The 19,137-nt window shown below is 45.8% G+C and overlaps 1 protein-coding gene across 4 annotated transcripts in view; it reads right to left on the bottom strand.

Moving 5' to 3' along the window:
- Nucleotides 1-252: 252 nt before the first annotated feature.
- The window catches only part of LOC131192690 (zinc finger and SCAN domain-containing protein 12-like), a 36,404-nt gene continuing 17,519 nt past the window's right edge, over nt 253-19,137 (bottom strand). Inside the window, exons 8-9 of one of the 4 annotated variants that reach the window (XR_009153777.1) lie at nt 7,320-12,161; nt 1,145-7,180 (exon numbers count right to left, since the gene is read on the bottom strand). Coding sequence is in view for 3 of the 4 variants with exons in the window: in XM_058172091.1 (XP_058028074.1) it covers nt 398-1,287 (890 nt within the window). In the remaining variant the exon portion in view is untranslated. Of the gene's footprint in view, nt 7,181-7,221; nt 12,162-19,137 lie in introns of those variants that run through there. The other 3 variants (XM_058172090.1, XM_058172091.1, XM_058172089.1) reach the window with 3 other exon arrangements.

The following is a 19,137-nucleotide window of genomic DNA, read 5'->3' as shown; positions in this document are numbered from 1 at the left end:
GACTAGAACCTGCAGTAATTGCAGGCAGCTGCTGTTAATAACAGACTGCATTAGCAGTCTGAGCCACAGAGGCCCATATTCTTGAATGAGAAGTAAAACATCTTCAAGGAAAAACCAGAAAGTGCAGTTCCCTCTTGTAAAAAAGCACCTTTGGGTACCGCGTTTGCTGGATCACCATCAAATTCAAAGGAAAAAATCTTCTAGCCTGCTTTAGTTACACACTGCCCAACTTCCCTAAGCAATCGAAACTTAAATTACAATGCTAAAAAAAAAAAAGTGCTTCCATTTTCTTAAAACAATGGCTCAGAGACTCACATTGTCTAGGTAACATTTGTTTAATCAGAACAAAGCACAAACACGTTGCAATTGAGTTTTTGTTTACAGGGTGCGGAGGCTTTCAGATGACAATTGTTGTCACGTGGATGCGCTGGTGCTTCAGCAGAGCCCCTTTGTGGCAAAAACTTTTCCCGCACTCCGGACACTGGTAAGGTTTCTCGTGGACATGCTTCCTTTGATGGTCGATCAAGCTGTCGCGCCGAGAGAAGCTCCTCCCGCACTCGGGACATGCGTAGGGCCTTTCTCCTGTGTGGATCCGCTGATGGCGTATCAAATGAGCCCGTTGTCTGAAGAACTGGCCACACTGAGGGCATTCGAAGGGTCTCTCTCCCGTGTGGATTCGCACATGTCTTATCAAAGTTTCCCGGGTAGGAAAATTTTTCCCGCACTCGGGACATTCATACAGCCGTTTCCCTGCCCGGAGACCTCTCAACAAATGTTCTCTTTGTTGGAATATTTTCCCAATATCGGGGTACCCGTGAGGGATCTCAACCCCATGCAGTTGCTGATGGTGCATTAAATGTTCTTTCTGCCGGAAGCATTTCCCACATTCGGGACATCCAAAAGGCTTTTCCCCCGGTTGAATTCTCGGACACGGTTTTTGTTGGCCGTTTTCCACCCAGGTTGGACATTCGGTGGCGTCCTCCTCACCAGGGTAGGTCATTGCAAACCCTGGTTTGTAGTGGTATTTCCTACAATAGTCTGAAACCAAAGGTTCGTCCGCCATAGACTGCAGTTCAGAGGTTTCACCACAGAGGGCAATAAAGTTTTCTAAAGCCTCTCGGGGCTCTGCGTCTAACGGCACCTTCCCCTGCCCCACGTTGGGCTCGCAATTTTGTTCGTGAATGGTTGTCGTTGCAGGCATGTTCCACTGTGAGAATTCGGTCAGCGTCTCCGTCTCGCCTTCCATTTGGGAGCTCTTCACTTGCATCCAAGACCTCTTTTCGTCACCTAAAGGGAAACAAGAAAGGAACTTTGCTCTGAATCGGCTCGTTTCTTTCCTACAATCTTTTTTTTTTTTAAATGGCTGTCCTAACTTCCCGCTTCTTTCTTCCAACTGAGTTAGAACGTGGTTACTAAACATCCCGTCTTCCTGCCCTGCCATTAGGTTAATGTGACACGCGTTTACATTCAGGGATTCAGAACCAGTGGTGGAATTCAAATTTTTTTACTACTAGTTCTGTGAGCGTGGCTTGGTGGCTGTGGCAGAAGCAGGGGCGAAATGCTCCCGGTTCGGACTAGATCGGCCGATCTGGTAGCGATGGCGGCGGGTGGTTCGGAGAACTGGTAGCAAAAATCCCTCCTCCCCCCCCCCACCCATGCCCACCCTGTCGCCCGCTTGCCGCTTCTTTCCGGCTCACTCGCTTTTCCCGCCCGAATGATAGGAATAGGTAGTAAAAAAATGCATTTATAAAAGTAAAAAAAAAAAGGCTCTGACAATCACAGTTGTGGCAAGGAATCGTCCAAACCTTTTTTTTTTACTTTTAAAAGCATTTTCTTACAGCCTATTTGCCCAAACAGGTAGTAAAAAAATGCTTAAAAAAAAAATTAAAAAAAGGCTCCGATGATTGCACGCCACAGCTGATCACCCTCCCCTCCCGCGCGCACTATTCTTACCTTCCTTTTGGTGTGCAGTGCGCAAGCACACAGCCACCAAACTGGTACTAAACCGGTTCAGATTTCACCACTGAGGGGAAGGATATTGCAAAATCTCCATTCCCACCCCACTCTGGGGTCAGCCAGAGGTGGTATTTGCCAAACTACTCAAAATTTCCACTGCCGGTTCTCCAGAACCTGTCAGATCCTGCTGAATAGCACCCATGTTCAGAACGCGGTAATTAAAGTTATTCAATTTATAATGAGGGAATCGGTTCTCCTCAGTGGTGCTGGAGGTACATAGGACAAGAGCCAAGGAAATGTTTGGTTACATCTCCACATTGTGGTCTCTTAATGACCAGCCACTTAGCAACCGTTGATAAGAAACCCCGGTGGTGCAGTTGTTAGAATGCAGTCTTGCAGGGCTAATTCAGCTCGCTGCCAGGAGTTCGATCCTGACCAGCTCAAGGTTGACTCAGCCTTCTGTCTTTCTGAGGTCTATAAAATGAAGACCCAGATTGTAGGGAGCAATATGCTGACATTGTAAACTACTCAGAATGCTATAAAGCACGATGGAGTGGTATATAAATCTCAACGCTACAGATAGTCCTCGACTTACAACAACAATCCGTTTTGTGACCAACGTTATAACAGCACTGAAAATAGTGACTTACAACCATTTTTCACACTTACGACCATTGCAGCACCGTGGTTTACATTCAGATTCTTGACACTGGCTCGTATTTATGACGGGTGCAGTGACCTGTGGGAAGTCATGGGATTCCCCTTTGTGACTTTCTGTCAAACTCAATGGGGAAACCAGATTTATTTTATTTATTTATTAATTAAATTTTTATACCGCCCTTCTCCCGAAGCACTCAGTTGTTAAGATTCACTTAACAACTGTGTTACCAGCTCAAAAACTGTAGAGATTCACTTAAGAAATAGCAATAGACTTATATGCCGCTTCACAGTGCTTTTACAACCCTCTCTAAGCAGTTTACAGAGTCAGCATATTGCCCCCAACAATCTGGGTCCTTAAATGTGGCACGCCAAGTCATAAAATCGGGCAAAACTCAATCACCAATTTTATTTCTTACCAATTTCTCACTTAGCAAAGGCTCAATTGAGGTTAAGTTGAGGACTCCCTGTATTGCTATTGCTTATTGAGTCTGTCATTTGCACCTCTATAACCGTCTGGTTCGGTTCTGCAACCCAACAAGAAAAACACAGACTTCAGAGGATAATTAGAACTGCAGAAAAAATAATTGCTACCAACCTGCCTTCCATTGAGGACCTGTATACTGCACGAATCAAGAGGGCCGTGAAAATATTTGCAGATCCCTCGCATCCTGGACATAAACTGTTTCAACTCCTACCCTCAAAACGACGCTATAGAGCACTGCACACCAGAACAACTAGACACAAGAACAGTTTTTTCCCGAAGGCCATCACTCTGCTAAACAAATAATTCCCTCAACACTGTCAGACTATTTACTGAATCTGCACTACTATTAATCGTTTCATAGTTCCCATCACCAATCTCTTTCCACTTATGACTGTATGACTATAACTTGTTGCTGGCAATCCTTATGATTTATATTGATATATTGATCATCAATTGTGTTGTAAATGTTGTACCTTGATGAAGGTATCTTTTCTTTTATGTACACTGAGAGCATATGCACCAAGACAAATTCCTTGTGTGTCCAATCACACTTGGCCAATAAAAAATTCTATTCTATTCTAACCGTTCAAAGTTACGATGGATACCCCCACTGCCTCCCCCAAATTTACTTAAGACCTGGTTCCTTCTGACAGCTGCAGATATCCTCACAGTTGCGATTGCATTTCAGGTGCTTGGCAACTGACTCAACTTTTATCGCTGGTTGCAGCATTCTAACGATAGCAGTTAGAATTATATACCGCTCAAATCATGCGTTACAGCACTGAGTGGTTTAAGAGTCCGCATATTGCCCCCTAACAATCTGTGTCCTCATTTTATTGACCTCGGAAGAATAGAAGGTAGAGTCAATCTTGAGCCGGTGAGAATCGAACCTCTGGCAGTCAGCAGAAGTAGCCTGCAATACTGCATTCTAACCACTGCACCACCACGGTGCAAAATGTGCCCTTCTAGAGACACACCTAACAGCCTGCACTGCCGTGTTTTGTTTTTTTTTAATTTGCATTTATATCCCGCCCTTCTCCGAAGACTCAGGGCGGCTTACACTATGTTAGCAATAGTCTTCATCCATTTGTATATTATATACAAAGTCAACTTATTGCCCCCAACAATCTGGGTCCTCATTTTACCTACCTTATAAAGGATGGAAGGCTGAGTCAACCTTGGGCCTAGTGGGGCTTGAACCTGCAGTAATTGCAGGCAGCTGCTGTTAATAACAGACTGTCTTACCAGTCTGAGCCACAGAGGCCCGTACCAGTTGAAGTTTCCATACACTCTTCAAGGGCAGCCCCAGGTAGAGTGCATTGCAGTAGTCTATAGCACAACATTTACAGAACGCAGGTAGTCCTCCCCCTACGATCAAAGTTGAACCCAAAATTTCCGTTGCTAAATGAAACGTTTTGTTAAATCGAGGACTACCTGTACAACCAAGTCACGGGCTCCCTTTGAACATAAAGATTACAGGTAGTCCTTGACTTACGACCACAATCGAGTTCAACGTTTCTGTTGGCAAGGGAGACATTTTGCCCCATTTTACGAGCTTTCTAGCCACAGTTGTTCAGTGAATCACTGCAGTTGTTAAAATTAGTAAAACAGTTGTTAAGTTGAATCCGGCTTCCCCCGTTGATTTTTTTTTTAAATTTACATTTATATCCCGCCCTTCTCCGAAGACTCAGGGCGGCTTACTTGTGTAAGGCAATAGTCTTCATTCTATTTGTATATTTATATACAAAGTCAACTTATTGCCCCCCCCAACAATCTGGGTCCTCATTTTACCTACCTTATAAAGGATGGAAGGCTGAGTCAACCTTGGGCCTGGTGGGACTCGAGCCTGCAGTAATTGCAAGCAGCTGTGTTTAATAACAGGCTATCTTACAGCCTGAGCCACCCACCCACGGATTTTGCTTGTCAGAAGGTCACAAAAGGGGACACCATAGCTATCAGTCAGTCGATTGCCAAGCGTCTGAATTTTGTTATGGCGGCCATGCTGTCACGGTCATAAGTGTGAAAAACGGTGGTAAGCTACTTTTTTTCAGAACCGTTGTACCTTTGAATGGTCACTAAATGAACTGTCGTAAGTCGAGGACTACCTGTACTTTCAATACAGTGCCGATTTTTTAGCAAAATCTGTAGGTAAATTTCCTCAAGAGAAGAACAAACAACTGCAACCCACGTATAACCAATGTGTACAGCTTTGCAACAATAAAAAATTTGCAACGTACTTTTATTTTTATGCTGCCTCGTTTTGTCTATTTTAACCTTTCTCATTGGGGGCAAGCGGCCCCCGTGCTCTAAGGTTGAAGACACCGAATACACTTCGTAACAAGAGCAGGACAAGTTCAAAATTAAAATTCAGAACGTAACTGAAGACCAAGGATGATCTATTAGCGCAAATGTAATTGTCTTTATCTTTTTTTATAGCAAATTCAGCTCCGCTGAGCAAGGTCAAGAAAGTAAGGCATACACAGATTTCAATACGATCTCTTTAATGCTAATTCAGAGTCAATACAGAACCTTAGAAAATAACAGAACGACAGAGTTGGAAAGGACCATCGAGGTCTTCTAATCCAACCCCTGATCAAGCAGGAGACCCTATACTATTCCAGACCAGTGGCTGGCCAATCTCTTCTTAGAAACGTCCAGTGATGGAGCATTCACAAGTTTTTGAGGCAAGTTGTTCCACTGGTGAATTGTTCTCAGATGGAACGTCTCTCCTTAATTCCAGGTTACTTCTCTCCTTGATTAGTTTCCATCCATTGCTTCTTGTCCTGCACTCAGGTGGTTTGGGGAATAGTTTGACTCCCTCTTCTTTGTGGCAGCCCCTGAGATATTGGAACACTGCTATCATGTCTCCCCTAGTCCTTCTTTTCGTTAAACTAGACATACCCAGTTCCTGCAACCGTTCTTTATTATATTTTAGCCTCCAGCCCCTAATCATTTCTGTTGCCCCTTTCATCATGCTTTCCAGAGTCTCAACATCTTTTTTATAATATGGTGACCAAAACTGGATGCAGTATTCCAAGTGTGGCCTTACTCAGGCTTTATAAAACGGTACTAGTAATCCCAAAGGTGCTTTTTCAAGAGCCAACTGGATTTTCTGGGGTTTTTTTTTTCTTTTAAGACATTTCGCTTCTCATCCAAGAAGCTTCTTCAGTTCTGACTGGATAAGAAGCGAAACATGTTCAAAGAAAAACAAAAACAAAAAAAACCAGAAAGTCCAGTTGCCTCTTGAAAAAAAGCACCTTTGGGACAACCATGACCTGGATGACGGAGAATCTCCATACACAAGCGGTACTAGTACTTCACGTGATCTCATAACATAACATAACATCAGAGTTGGAAGGGACCTTGGAGGCCTTCTAGTCCAACCCCCTGCCCAGGCAGGAAACCCTACACCATCTCAGTCAGATGGTTATCCAACAGTTTCTTAAAAATTTCCAGTGTTGGAGCATTCACAACTTCTGCAGGCAAGTCGTTCCACTTATTAATTGTTCTAACTGTCAGGAAATTTCTTCTTAGTTCTAAGTTGCTTCTTTCTTTGATCAGTTTCCACCCACTGCTTCTTGTTCTACCCTCAGGTGCTTTGGAGAACAGCCCGACTCCCTCTTCTTTGTAGCAACCCCTGAGATATTGGAACACAGCTATCATGTCTCCCCTAGTCCTTCTTTTTGTTAAACTAGACATACCCAGTATCTCGATGCCATCCCTTGGTTAATGAAACCTAGGATTGCATTTTTGGCTAGAGTTTGTTAAAAGTGGAGTTTCAAGTGATTCGAAGCACTTTTTCCCAAATTACCAGCCACGTGGGCTGAGTTGCTGGTCTCTCGCAGTGGCCTACGATGTGTGGGGATACTTCCAACACCATGTTAGTTAATATCTTCTAACAGTGCCTTTCATCATAGTCAGCCGTTCGGTCATGTCCGACCCTCAGCCACTCTATGGTTCATCCTAGAGTGGCCAGAGACTGGACCACGACTGAATGGCTGACGACAAAAGAGACTGCTAGAAGATACAGGCAGTCCTCAACTTACTTACAAGTGTTCACTCAGTGCAGGGGTCTACAAACTTGGCTCTTTTAAGACTTGTGGACTTCCATTCCCAGAGTTCCTCAGCCAGCTTTGCTGGCTGAGGAACTCTGGGAGTTGAAGTCCACAAGTCTTAAAAGAGCCATGTTTGCAGACCCCTTAGTGCAGTGGTTCTCAACCTTCATAGTGCTGTGACCCCTTTAATACAATTCCCCACGATGTGGCGACCCCAACCATAAAATTATTTTCGTTTTGAATTTATCACGCCTGAAGCCGTATTGGCTAGTGATATGAACTGCTTGCGATTGCCTTGAGGACGGAGGCATTAAAGCGGAGACCCCTATTAAGTTTATGGCGCCTGAAGCCAGATTAGGCTAGCGATTGGGAGCGATTGCAGCTGGCTTGAGAGGGAGACATCAGAGCAAAGATTTCTCTCTTTTTTAATTCATCGCGCCTGAAGCCGAATTCGGCTAGCGATTTGAAGAGCCTGCAGCTGGCTTGTGGAGTCAAACATTGGAATGCGATTCTTCGACTCGCAAGTATACTTCCCATATTTCCGATGGTCTTAGGCGACCCCTGGCAAATTGTCATTCGACCCCCAACGGGGTCCCGACTCACAGGTTGAGAACCGCTGCCTTAGTGCATCCCCACGATCATGTGATCAAAATTCAGATGCTTGGCGACTGGTTCACACTTACGACTGTTGCTCTGTCCCAAGGTCATGTAATCCCCTTTTGCGACCTTTCGACGAGCAAAATCAATGGGGACGGAAGCCAGATTCATTTATCAACTGCTTCACTTGCATTAACTAACACGGTACCGGAGGTATCCCTGCACATTTTATTCATGCTGGCTGGGGAATTCTGGGAGTTGAAGTCTACACATCTTCAACTTGCCAAGCATTCAAGATACAGGAAATCCTCAATTTATGACAATTGGACCCAACATTTCTGTTGTTAAGTTGTTGTTGTTGTTGTTTTAATTTGCATTTATATCCCGCCCTTCTCCGAAGACTCAGGGCGGCTTACACTATGTCAAGCAATAGTCTTCATCCTTTTGTATATTATATACAAAGTCAACTTATTGCCCTCAACAATCTGGGTCCTCATTTTACCTACCTTATAAAGGATGGAAGGCTGAGTCAACCTTGGGCCTGGTGGGACTTGAACCTGCAGTAATTGCAGGCAGCTGTGTTTAATAACAGACTGCATTAGCCTGTTGAGCCACCAGAGGCCCAAGTGAGACATTGGTTAAGCTTGCCCCGTTTTACAACCGTTCCTGTCACAGTTGTTAAGTGAATCTGGCTTCCCCATTGGTTTTGCTCCTCAAAAGGTCGTAAAAGGGGATCATGTGTCCCCAGCACATCACAACAGTCATAAATATGAGACACTTGCCTACAAAGAAAAAAAATGAAAGGGCTGTCGCCAACCTACCAAACTCCCATGATTTTCATCCCGAAAGGCCCTGTGGATAAGATCTTTTTCACAGGAAGTCCTCTACTTTTGACCACAATCAGGGTAAGAATTCTGTTGCTAAGTGATGCGGTTGTTAAGTGAGTCGCGCCCAATTTTACAGCCTATTTGCTTTCCCCATTGTTTTGGCTTGTTGAAAGTTGCCCCGGTAGGTCACAAATGTTACCTCAGGATTCTGCAACTGTCCTAAATACAGGGCGTTCTCGACTTACGACCACAATTGAGCCCAGGATTCATGTTGCTAAGTGAGAAATGCGCGTTAAGTGAGCTTTGCTTCATTTGACGACTTTTCTTGCCACATTTGCTAAGTGAATCACTGCAGTTGTTAAACGAGTCACAGGGTTGTAGAGTGAATCTGGCTTCCCCGTTGACTTTCCTGGTCAGGTCGCGAAAGGGGATCGCTTTTGGGGACACTGCAACCTGTCGTGTCCCACTCCTCCGCTGACGGCTGGGTCAGGGAAATCCGAATCAGGCTTGCCTCTGCAGCTCTGCCCAAAGTCCTAGCAAAGTCCTCAGAGCAGGCAGGAGACCAGAAAGTGACTTCAGCAAGATATGTTTAGACTTTGCCTGACTCAGAGAATGCCAGAAAGCAGATCCTTTATATAGGCCATGGAGTGTGGCTCCATGACTCAGCACTTATCCAGGCCTGCCCCTCCCTTCCTTCTGTTGCCTCCGCCTATCCATTCTTCTGAAGCGAGGGTCACTCCAGTCTGCAGCTGTTGGTAATTGACCTTCCTCAGGCTCACATGCTGTGGGGGAGGGGGAGGGGTCTAGTTGCTCCGTTTGCCTGGGCATGGAGCCAGGGCTGGGGCCGGGGGATGCTCCCTCCTCTGCAGCCTGCTTGGGCATGGAGCCAGGGCTGGGGCCGGGAGGCATACTAGGACATTCCTCAGCGTTCGGAAGCAGATAAGAAGACCCCGGCTGCGGTGAGAGCGGGCAAGACACAACACAACCATCATAAATATGAGTCAGTTGCCAAGCATCTGAATATAAATCACATGACCATGGAGATACGGCAACGGTCATTAAGTGTGACAGGTGGGGCACCCTATCATCGGTAAGATGGCACCATCCGACAGCTGTTGTGCTCCTCGGCTGGTGCATCTGTCAGATGCGCCTGTGGAAACAGAGGAGGGGCAGCATCCGGCCCTTAACAAATGGCTGACTCCTGGCACATTTAGAAGCTAGTACTGTATTTTTCGGACTATAAATTTAGAAGGGGAAAAGAACAAAAAATGGTTTTTGGCCTCCCTTCTTTTGGGCCTTTTTTCGGCCCATTTTGGGGCTTTTTTTCGGCCTGTTTTTGAGGCTCTTTCCAACCCGTTTTTGAGGCTTGTTTTCAGCCTGTTTTCGAGGCTTTTTTCGGCCCTTTTTCGAGGCTTTTTTTGGTCCCATTTCGAGGTAAAAATAAGCCTTGAAAACAGGCTGGAAAATACCCCGAAAATGAGGTGTGCAGAGGCAAAAAAAAAAAAGGCTGGCAATATTCAGTCTATAAGACGCACAGGAATTTTCACCCCGTTTGGGAGACAAAAAAGTGCAATTTATAATCCGAAAAAATACGGTAATTCATTTCAAAAAAAATTTTTTTGAGGAAAAACGTTGAAAACTGAGAACGCCCTTCTCTGGGTAGTCCTCAACTTATGACCCCAAATTGAGGCCAGAATTGCTACTGCTTAAGCAAGGCACTGAAAACGAGTTGTGCCGTTTTTTTTTTAGTGCTTTTACTATGGCTGTTCATTGAATCACTGCAGTTGTAAAGTGAACCATACAGCCGTTAAACGAATCTGGCTTCCCGCATTGACTTGGGCTTGTCGTAAGCCGGCTGGGAAAGTCATAAATGGCAATCACGTGATCCCATGACAGTGGCCAAGTTGGATCATGTGACCGTGGGGACGCTACAAAAATCATACATTTACCAGTTGTAAGTCCCCATTTCAGTGTCATTTTAAGTCCAAACAGTTGGTAAACGAATGGCTGTAAGTTGAAGACTACTAGGAGCTACCAGTTTTCAAGATATTAACTTGATTTATCCCGTATCAAGAAAGCAGATTTATTTGTCTGTTGTAACTGCAATTATAACAGACAAGTTAAACCAGTTGTGCTCCTTATACTGACTGTTACTTTTTTAAAAAAAACAAAAACGCCGAATTAAATCACCCTGACTCACTGGGAGTTTGATGGCGTAAAAATTCAGTAAACTGAAAAAAAAAAAAAAATTAACAGAACTGCAGAGCTGATCCCGATACCCTGCATGGATTCCAGGAAGGCTGCTGTGTCCTGTCAGGAAATTACTGACAACCCCAAACTCCTCACTGTCCCCAATAGCATTAGCACTTAGACTTATATATCGCTTCAGTGTTTTACAGCCCTCTCTAAGCGGTTTACAGAGTCAGCATTTCCCCCACCAGCAATCTGGGTCCTCATTTTACCGACCTCGGAAGGATAGAAGGCTGACTCAACCTTGAGCCGGTGAGGATCGAACCCCTGGCAGTCAGCAGAGTTAGCCTGCAATACTGCATTCTAACCGCTGCACCACCATGGCTCATAGCAGTCCAAATCTCACCAACCCTACAGAAATGGCCAAGATAGCAATAGACTTGTATACCGCTTCACAGTGCTTCACAGCCGTCTCTAAGCGGTTTACAGAATCAGCCTATTGCCCCAACAATCGATGTCCTCATTTTAACGACCTTGGAAGGACGGAAGGCTGAGTCAACCTTGAATTGAACTGCTGGCAGTTGGCAGAATGAGCCTGCAGTACTGCATTCTAACCACTGCGGCTCATCAAACGGGCAATGAAGTTTTATTTCGGATTTGTTTTGTCGTGGAGGAGCCAGCATCTAACACACCTTGTTCGATTCTACGATTGTAAAGGAAGAAAGGGCAAAACATCCAAGCCCAAACCCTGAGGAGGGTGTGAGCCAACTAACCAGCTGACGCACGAACCCGCAAAGGGAATAAAACAAGGTCAGCACTGAAACCGTGCCGGCAGAGAACGCTTCCTTTTCAGGCGAATGCTTCTGTCCGACAAGCCGCCCTGAGAAGAAGGAGGAAGAGGAAGAGGAGGAAGAGGAGGAGGAGAAGAGGCCGAAGGGGCCTCTGAATTTTTGCACGGCTCCGCTGAGATTTGGGACTCTGTCGATGTTTCAGAACGGGGCGTCGGGGAAGAAAAAGGGGGCTCTTGGGCAGGGGAAGTAAGAACGGGCAGAGATGGAGCCGTACGGCCCTTGCAAACGATGGACAAGACATCCTGGAGAATTCCGGTCCGGCTCGAGTGCCCGGTTTGAAGTTTCCAGCCTTTCTCACGTAAGTAGCCTTCCAGCTTTTCCACCGCTTTCCTTTCGCACTCTTCCCATGCCTTCTCAATTTCACTCGAGGGTGCCGGGTCGGCCTTGTGGGACCCCGGCAGGGCTGGGTCCTTGAGAGGGCTTCCCGTCGCAGAGTCCCCAATTCCGCCTCGGGCTTGACTGACGTGCGCTTTCCTTTCCTGCCAGGACTTGCGAATGTTTCTCATCCGTTCGGCATTTGTCAGTGGCGGCTTTTGGCTTCCTGTGAGGAAGGAAAAGAGAAACACCGGCGTCTTAAAGGAGTAAGTGTGGATCTTGGGCAGAGAATTGTATATATGTGTGCAAGCATCAGCTTTTTCCTGGCCTTTCAAGGGAAAAATACACAACTAGGTGTGATGGCATGAATGCAGCTGCTTCGTCTGGGTTTTTAAGAAGGAACGTGTTGCCAACAATATTGTGAAAAAGCCTAAGATAACCAGCCTGGAAACAGACACAATTTCTGAGCTTAGTGGTTTTCTTTAGACATTTTATTACCAAACAAAGTAACTGTCGGTTTTGGAAGGCAATTTTCATTTTTGCTTCTTAACTGCCACATATTTTAGCTGTTGAAGTTGGGAGGGGGTTGTTGTTGGAGCGGTAGAAAGTTAGTCATAACAACATTCCGTATTCAAGGACTTTTGCCTGCGTCTGATAGAGACCACCTGAAGATTGTATCCAATTGAGTATGAAAAGTTGATTGGACAATGTGATGAACTTGTGGGTGTGGGGCAGGGTTGTGAACTGTCAACTGGGTGTGGAAAACCTGGAAGCTTTCAGTTTCGGGTTTTCCCAACTGTGCCAACATGACATCTCTAATAAATTGGAACTTTGAGGAACCTCAAGCCTCAGAGCTTTATTTCGTTGGGGGTCTTCCTTGGAACCCTGACAGTAACATCATCAGTGCACTGACGACGTTATCTAGTTTGGTATGAAACGTCTACAAGAAAACCTCCATGCTCAGAGAGTACCCAGGACCCCACAATTCAACCCTGAGCTACAAATATTCTCTTCTATATATTTCATTTACAGGAAGGGCATACTCTAAATAGGATGATAAACCTACACAGGTAAGTCCTGCAGAATAACAAGAGTTGGAAGGGACCTTGAAGGTCTTCTAATCCAACCCCCTCCTCAGGCAGGATACCAGGGGTGTCAAACTCAAGGCCCGCAGGCCACATCCGACCCGCAGGGTGCTTAGATCTGGCCTGCGGGGCTGCCCTGGAAAGAGCGAAACACTGGCCGACAGTACCTCTGCCAGCAAAAACGGTACGGCTTTCCTGAACTCTGTTTTCGCTGGCGGAGAGTTGCAGGAACCGGTTTTCGCTGGCAGAGCGCTTGGGCCCCCACAGGCACCCCAGACAGGAGTGATGTCAAGCTGGCGACATCCACAGTGGCCATGCTGCCCTCCACCCACCCACCCACACACACGAGATCAAACACAACCCTGATACGAACCCTCAATGAAATTGAGTTCGACATCTTTGCTCTACACCAGAGGTCTTCAACCTTGGCAGCTGTAAGACTGGTGGACTTCAACTCCCAGAATTCAGCTTTGCTGGCTGGAGAATTCTGGGAGTTGAAGTCCACCAGTCTTTAAGCTGCCAAGGTTGAAGACCTCTGCTCTATACCCTTTCAGACAAATGGCTTTCCAATCTCTTTTTTTTACAAACTTCCAATGCTGGAGAATTCACAACTTCTGGAGGCAAGTTGTTCCACTGATTGTTTTAACTGTTGCCCCAAAGAAGAGGGAGTCAAGCTATTCTCCAAAGCCCCTGAAGGCAGGACAAGAAGCAATGGGTGGAAACTGATCAAAGAAAGAAGCAACCTAGAACTAAGGAGAAATTTCCTGACAGTGAGAACAATTAATCAGTGGAACAACTTGCCTGCAGAAGTTGTGAATGCTCCAACACTGGAAGTTTTCAAGAAGAGATTGGATAACCATTTGTCTGAAATAGCATAGGGTTTCCTGCCTGAGCAGGGGGCTGGATTAGAAGACCTCCAAGGTCCCTTCCAACTGTGCTGTGCTGTTCTGTTCTGTTCTGTTCTGTCCAGTCCAGTCCAGTCCAGTCCAGTCCAGAATTACATGTGCAGAGACTCCTATTCTATTCCACCCTCAGCCATAGAAGCAGGATTAGTGCGGGATTAGAAGACTCACGTTTAGTCTCCCTTGAACTACAGAAGTAGGGTTAGGGTACTAGTAGCTGGAGATGGGAAAAAATTGGGGCATTACCAATTAATAAGTGTGTTGTTATTTTGGGGGTGGCAGGTAGTGTTGTGGTCTGCCAACAGCCTGCGGAGCTGGCAACGAAGTCGGACAGCGATGAGGCTGAGGAAGAACATGAGCTGGTCCTAGAGGCTGGGGAAGGCCAGGATGAGGGCTCTGCGTCGGAGGCAGAGGTGGGGCCAGGGCCATCGGGGAGTGAGGTGCGGATTCCAGAGCCTCCAAAGACTGATAGTAGTGAGGCAGAGGAACAGGGCCTAATGGACCAAGGTTGGTGATAGGACTGAGGAATTTGTTTAGTGACGATGGTGAGCTGAGAGCGAACCAGTTCTCTCTGACGGTTATGTTGACCCTCCCTGTTGTGGTCCGCCAGCAGCCTGTGGAGCTGGCAACGGAGTCGGACAGTGATGAGGCTGAGGTGGGGCCGGGGCCATCAGGGAGTGAGGTGCGGACTCCAGAGACTGATAGTAGTGAGGTAGAGGAACAGGAGGAGCCTGTTCCTAATGCACGCATGAGAAGAGCTACCAGAAGGCAAGAGCAGCTCAAGCAAAGAAGACAACTCGGGAGTAGGGCCAAGAGATGATTGGCCCCTCCCATAAGGCTTAAAAGACCAGCAACAATGTTTGGGCTCTTTGCTGGAAAACAATGTTGGTAGCTTCGTCTTCTTGCATTTATTTTTGTAACGGTGACTTCTGAACATTTGCCAAGAAAGGCCTTTGGCAATTTGCCTAATTGGACCAAGGTTGGTGATAGGATTGAGGAATTTGTGTTGGGAGGAATTTGCTTTTAGTTGGACTACGCTGGGAATGAAGTAATTCTCAGCTCAGTTTGTTTTTACACTGACTGAATTTCCTACTACCTACTTGGGCCTGGGTCACAATAGGTGGGGCGGGTGAGAAGTGGGACATGCGTCTTACCTTTCCCGCTCCATCGCGTTCCTCACTGTTGTGTCCAGGGAAACACGCTGTAAAAGAACACCTTCTCGCAAGTTCGAGAAGTTTGACTGAACTCACGAGAAGGGTTGCTTTTACAGCGTGTTTCCCTGGACTCAACGGCGAGGAATGCGACAGAACTTGAAAGGTGAGACCTGTATCCCACTTCTCGCCCGTCTCACCTGCCACCCCCAAATTGCATCCCTAAAGAGGGCGGGTGGCTAAGCAAAGGGCAGGAGCCCTGTCATGCCCGGCAACCGCCTGGGCAGGGGATTAGAAGACCTCTAAGGTCCTTTCCAACTCTGTTATTATGTTTTTCCCCTGCCCCACCTGCCACCCCTCTCGATAAAGGGGGCGGGGAAGGGAAGCAGCCAGGCTGCTGTTGCCATTGGGGTGGGACGGGACATGTTGGGCCGCTCGGCCAGTGTGGAGAACAGGGAGGAGAGGGTATATCCCTCCCTTCCCGCCGAAACCCCTCAACTCATTTTGGTTGCGTGGCAAGCAACCAGAGGAAATGGCGGGACCGTCTTTGCATGCGTGTAAGTAGTTCGTGGTGAGGGCTTATTTTGCGGGGAGTGGCTTATATTATCACATGCGCTGAAAAGCCCGATTGGGCTTACTATCCAGACATGTCTTGTTTTCGAGGAAACACGGTAGCAGTTTGAAAGCATGTAAAAAACACGCAAGTAGAAAAATAGGAACCCCCTTTGGTGGGAAGATAACAGCGTTCTGTGCACCTTTGGCGTTGAGTCATGCTGGCCACATGACCACGGAGGACATCTTTGGACAGCACTGGCTCTTTGGCTTTGAAATGAAGATGAGCACTGCCCCCTAGAGTTGGGAACGACTAGCACATACCTTGTTTTCCCCCAAAATGAGATAATAAGCCCAACTGGGCTTTTGAGCGCATGGCAATAGGGCCAAGTGCTTATTTCAGGGTTCAAAAAAACATAAGACAAAGTCTTATTTTCGGGGAAACACGGTATGTGGGAGGGGAATCTTTACCTTTACTTTTGTATTATATATTATAAACTATTTTTTTTAAAAAAGAAGTTCCCTGGAGGGCTCTGAGCCAATCCCCCACCCCCAGACCCAGACCAGTGTGGAGAAGTACGAAAAGCCTGGATTTAGGAATGGAAGGGCCAACTTCTGCTCTTGCCCCCACCCTGAATCAGGCTCCCTGGAGAACCTGCGATCATCCCCCAACTCCTCAGCCTCTCCTACCTCATGCATTACAGCTATTCCTCAATTTATAGCTGTAATGGAAGCCCACCCATTATGGTCATAAGTCATGATGGCCATAAAACAGGTCACCAATGTGACTGCCCTGATTTTACCACCTTTTCTGTGATGGCTTGTCAAGCGAATGGTGCAGTCGTTAAGCAAATGCCATCGTCCTTAACTGAATCAATTTGGTCATTATGGGGCATTTTTGTAATAATAATTTTAAAAATGTCAAAGTTTTTGGCAAAAATGTCCTAAAATATTGTCACGTGACTACAGAATGGTGCAAACGGGATAAACATGGCCTTGTTGTGGTCCGCCAGCAGCCTGCGGAGCTGGCAATGGAGTCAGACAGCGATGAGGCTGAGGAAGAACATGGGCCAGTCCTGGAGGCTGGGGAAGGCCCGGATGAGGGCTCTGCGTCGGAGGCAGAAATGGGGCCAGAGCCATCAGGGAGTGATGTGCAGACTCCAGAGCCTGACAGTAACGAGGCAGAGGAACAGGAGGAGCCTGTTCCTAATGCACATATGAGAAGAGCTGCCAGAAGGCAAGAGCAGCTCAAGCAAAGAGGACGACTCGGGAGTAAGGCCAAGAGATGATTGGCCCCTCCCATGAGGCTTAAAAGACCAGCAATGGCGTTTGGGCTCTTTTTTGGAAAACAACGTTGACAGGTCTGCTCCTTGTCTTGCTGCATTTATTTCTTGTTGGCATCTTCTGCTTTTGAACTTTTGCCAAGAAAAGCCTTTGGCAGTTTGCCACAATAGACCAAGGTTGGTGATAAGACTGACGAATTGTGTTATGAAGGATTTGCTTTGATTTAGTTTGGACGACGCTGAGAATGAGTTAATTCTCAGCTGTTCTAATAAAGTCTGTCTGTTTTTGAACTGACTGCGTCTACTACTACCTACTTGGGCCTGGGTCAAAACAGGCCTATTATTTATAACACGTCTATAATAATAACATGGTTATTATTACAAAAATGCTTGCTGAATGCCCAAAATGGGATCCTGTGACAGGAAGTGACCACTGGATCTCTGAAACCGGGTCATAAATAATCCCGGGGAGGTCTGCCATAACTTTGAGTGAGCGGTCGTAAATTGAGGACTACCTGTACACTTCTAGACAAAAGGTGGGATAAAAATCTAACAAATCAAATACATAGAACATAGGTGTGTTTTTGACAAGGGTCACATGCAAAAAAAATCTTCAGTTATGGCAAGTGGCTGTTTACAACGGCAGGTAATCGTCGACGTACAACAGCTCAATTAGTGGCCGTTCAAAGTTACAACGGTATTGTAAAATGTGATTTATGGCTGTTTGTCATATTTATGACCGTCGCAGTATCCTTACAGTCACATGACTGACATTCGGATGCTTGACAACTGATTCATATTTGTGACAGCTGCAGAGTCCCGGGGTCATTGTGATCTTCTGACAAGCAAAATCATTGGGGAAGCCAGATTTGCTTAACAACCGTGTCACTAAGTTAACCACTGCACCGATTCCCTTAACAGATGTGGCAAGAAAGGTCGTAAAATGGGGGGGAAACTCACTTAGCGACTGTCTCACTGAGCAACAGAAATGTCAGGCTTGACGGTCGTAACCTGAAGGATACCTGTAATGGCATAAATAGCTGTACCCTAAAGGGAAGGGGTGGGCACAGGTGAATGCATGGTGTGTGTGTGTTGTGCATAAACTGAAGTTATTTCTGCATAGATTTTGTGTAAATGACTATGATAATGATCAATCACTATTGTTGTATGCACACTGAGAGCTTATGCACCGGAGACAAATTCCTTGTGTGTCTAATCACACTTGGCCAATAAAGAAGTCTGTTCTATTCTGTTCTGTTCTATGCTTATTATTTTCTATTCTATTCTCTATTCTATTTTCTTTTCTATTTCCTATCCTGTCCTATCCTATCCTATCCTATCCTATCCTATCCTATCCTATCCTATCCTTATTTTCTATTCTGTTCTTATTTTCAATTTTATTCTTATTTTCTACTAACCAGTGGAACAGTTTCAGAAATCGTGGGCACTCCATCACTGGAGGTTTTTAAGAAGAGATTGGACAACCATTTGTCTGAATGGTATAGGGTTTCCTGTTTGAGCAGGGGGCTGGACTAGAAGACCTCCAAGATCCCTTCTATTCTATTCTATTCTATTCTATTCTATTCTATTCTATTCTATTCTATTCTACACTACACTCTATACTCTACTCTACTCTACTCTACACTCTATACTCTACTCTACTCTACACTCTACTCTACTCTACAGTCTACTCTACTCACACTCTATACCTCTACTCCACCTCTACTCTACCCACTCTACACTCACTCTACACTCTACTCCACTCTACACTCTATACTCTACTCTACCTCTACACCCACTCCACTCTACTCACACTCTACTCCACTCTACACTCTATACCACTCTACACCCACTCTACTCCACTCTACTACTCTACACTCTATACTCTACTCTACTCTATACTCTACTCTACTCTACACTCTATACTCTACTCTACTCTACACTCTATACTCTACTCTACTCTACTCTACAGTCTACTCTACTCTACTCTCTATACTCTACTCTACTCTACACTCTACTCTACTCTACTCTACACTCTATACTCTACTCCACCTCTACTCTACACTCTACTCTACTCTACACTCTACTCTACTCTACACTCTATACTCTACTCTACACTCTATACTCTACTCTACTCTACACTCTACTCTACTCTACTCTATACTCTACTCTACTCTACACTCTATACTCTACTCTACTCTATTCTACTCTACACTCTATACTCTACTC

Source organism: Ahaetulla prasina, chromosome 2 (assembly GCF_028640845.1).
Source record: "Ahaetulla prasina isolate Xishuangbanna chromosome 2, ASM2864084v1, whole genome shotgun sequence".
Taxonomy (NCBI): domain Eukaryota; kingdom Metazoa; phylum Chordata; class Lepidosauria; order Squamata; family Colubridae; genus Ahaetulla; species Ahaetulla prasina.
Note: the sequence above shows the minus strand (reverse complement) of the source record. Positions and strands in the feature narration are given on the sequence as shown.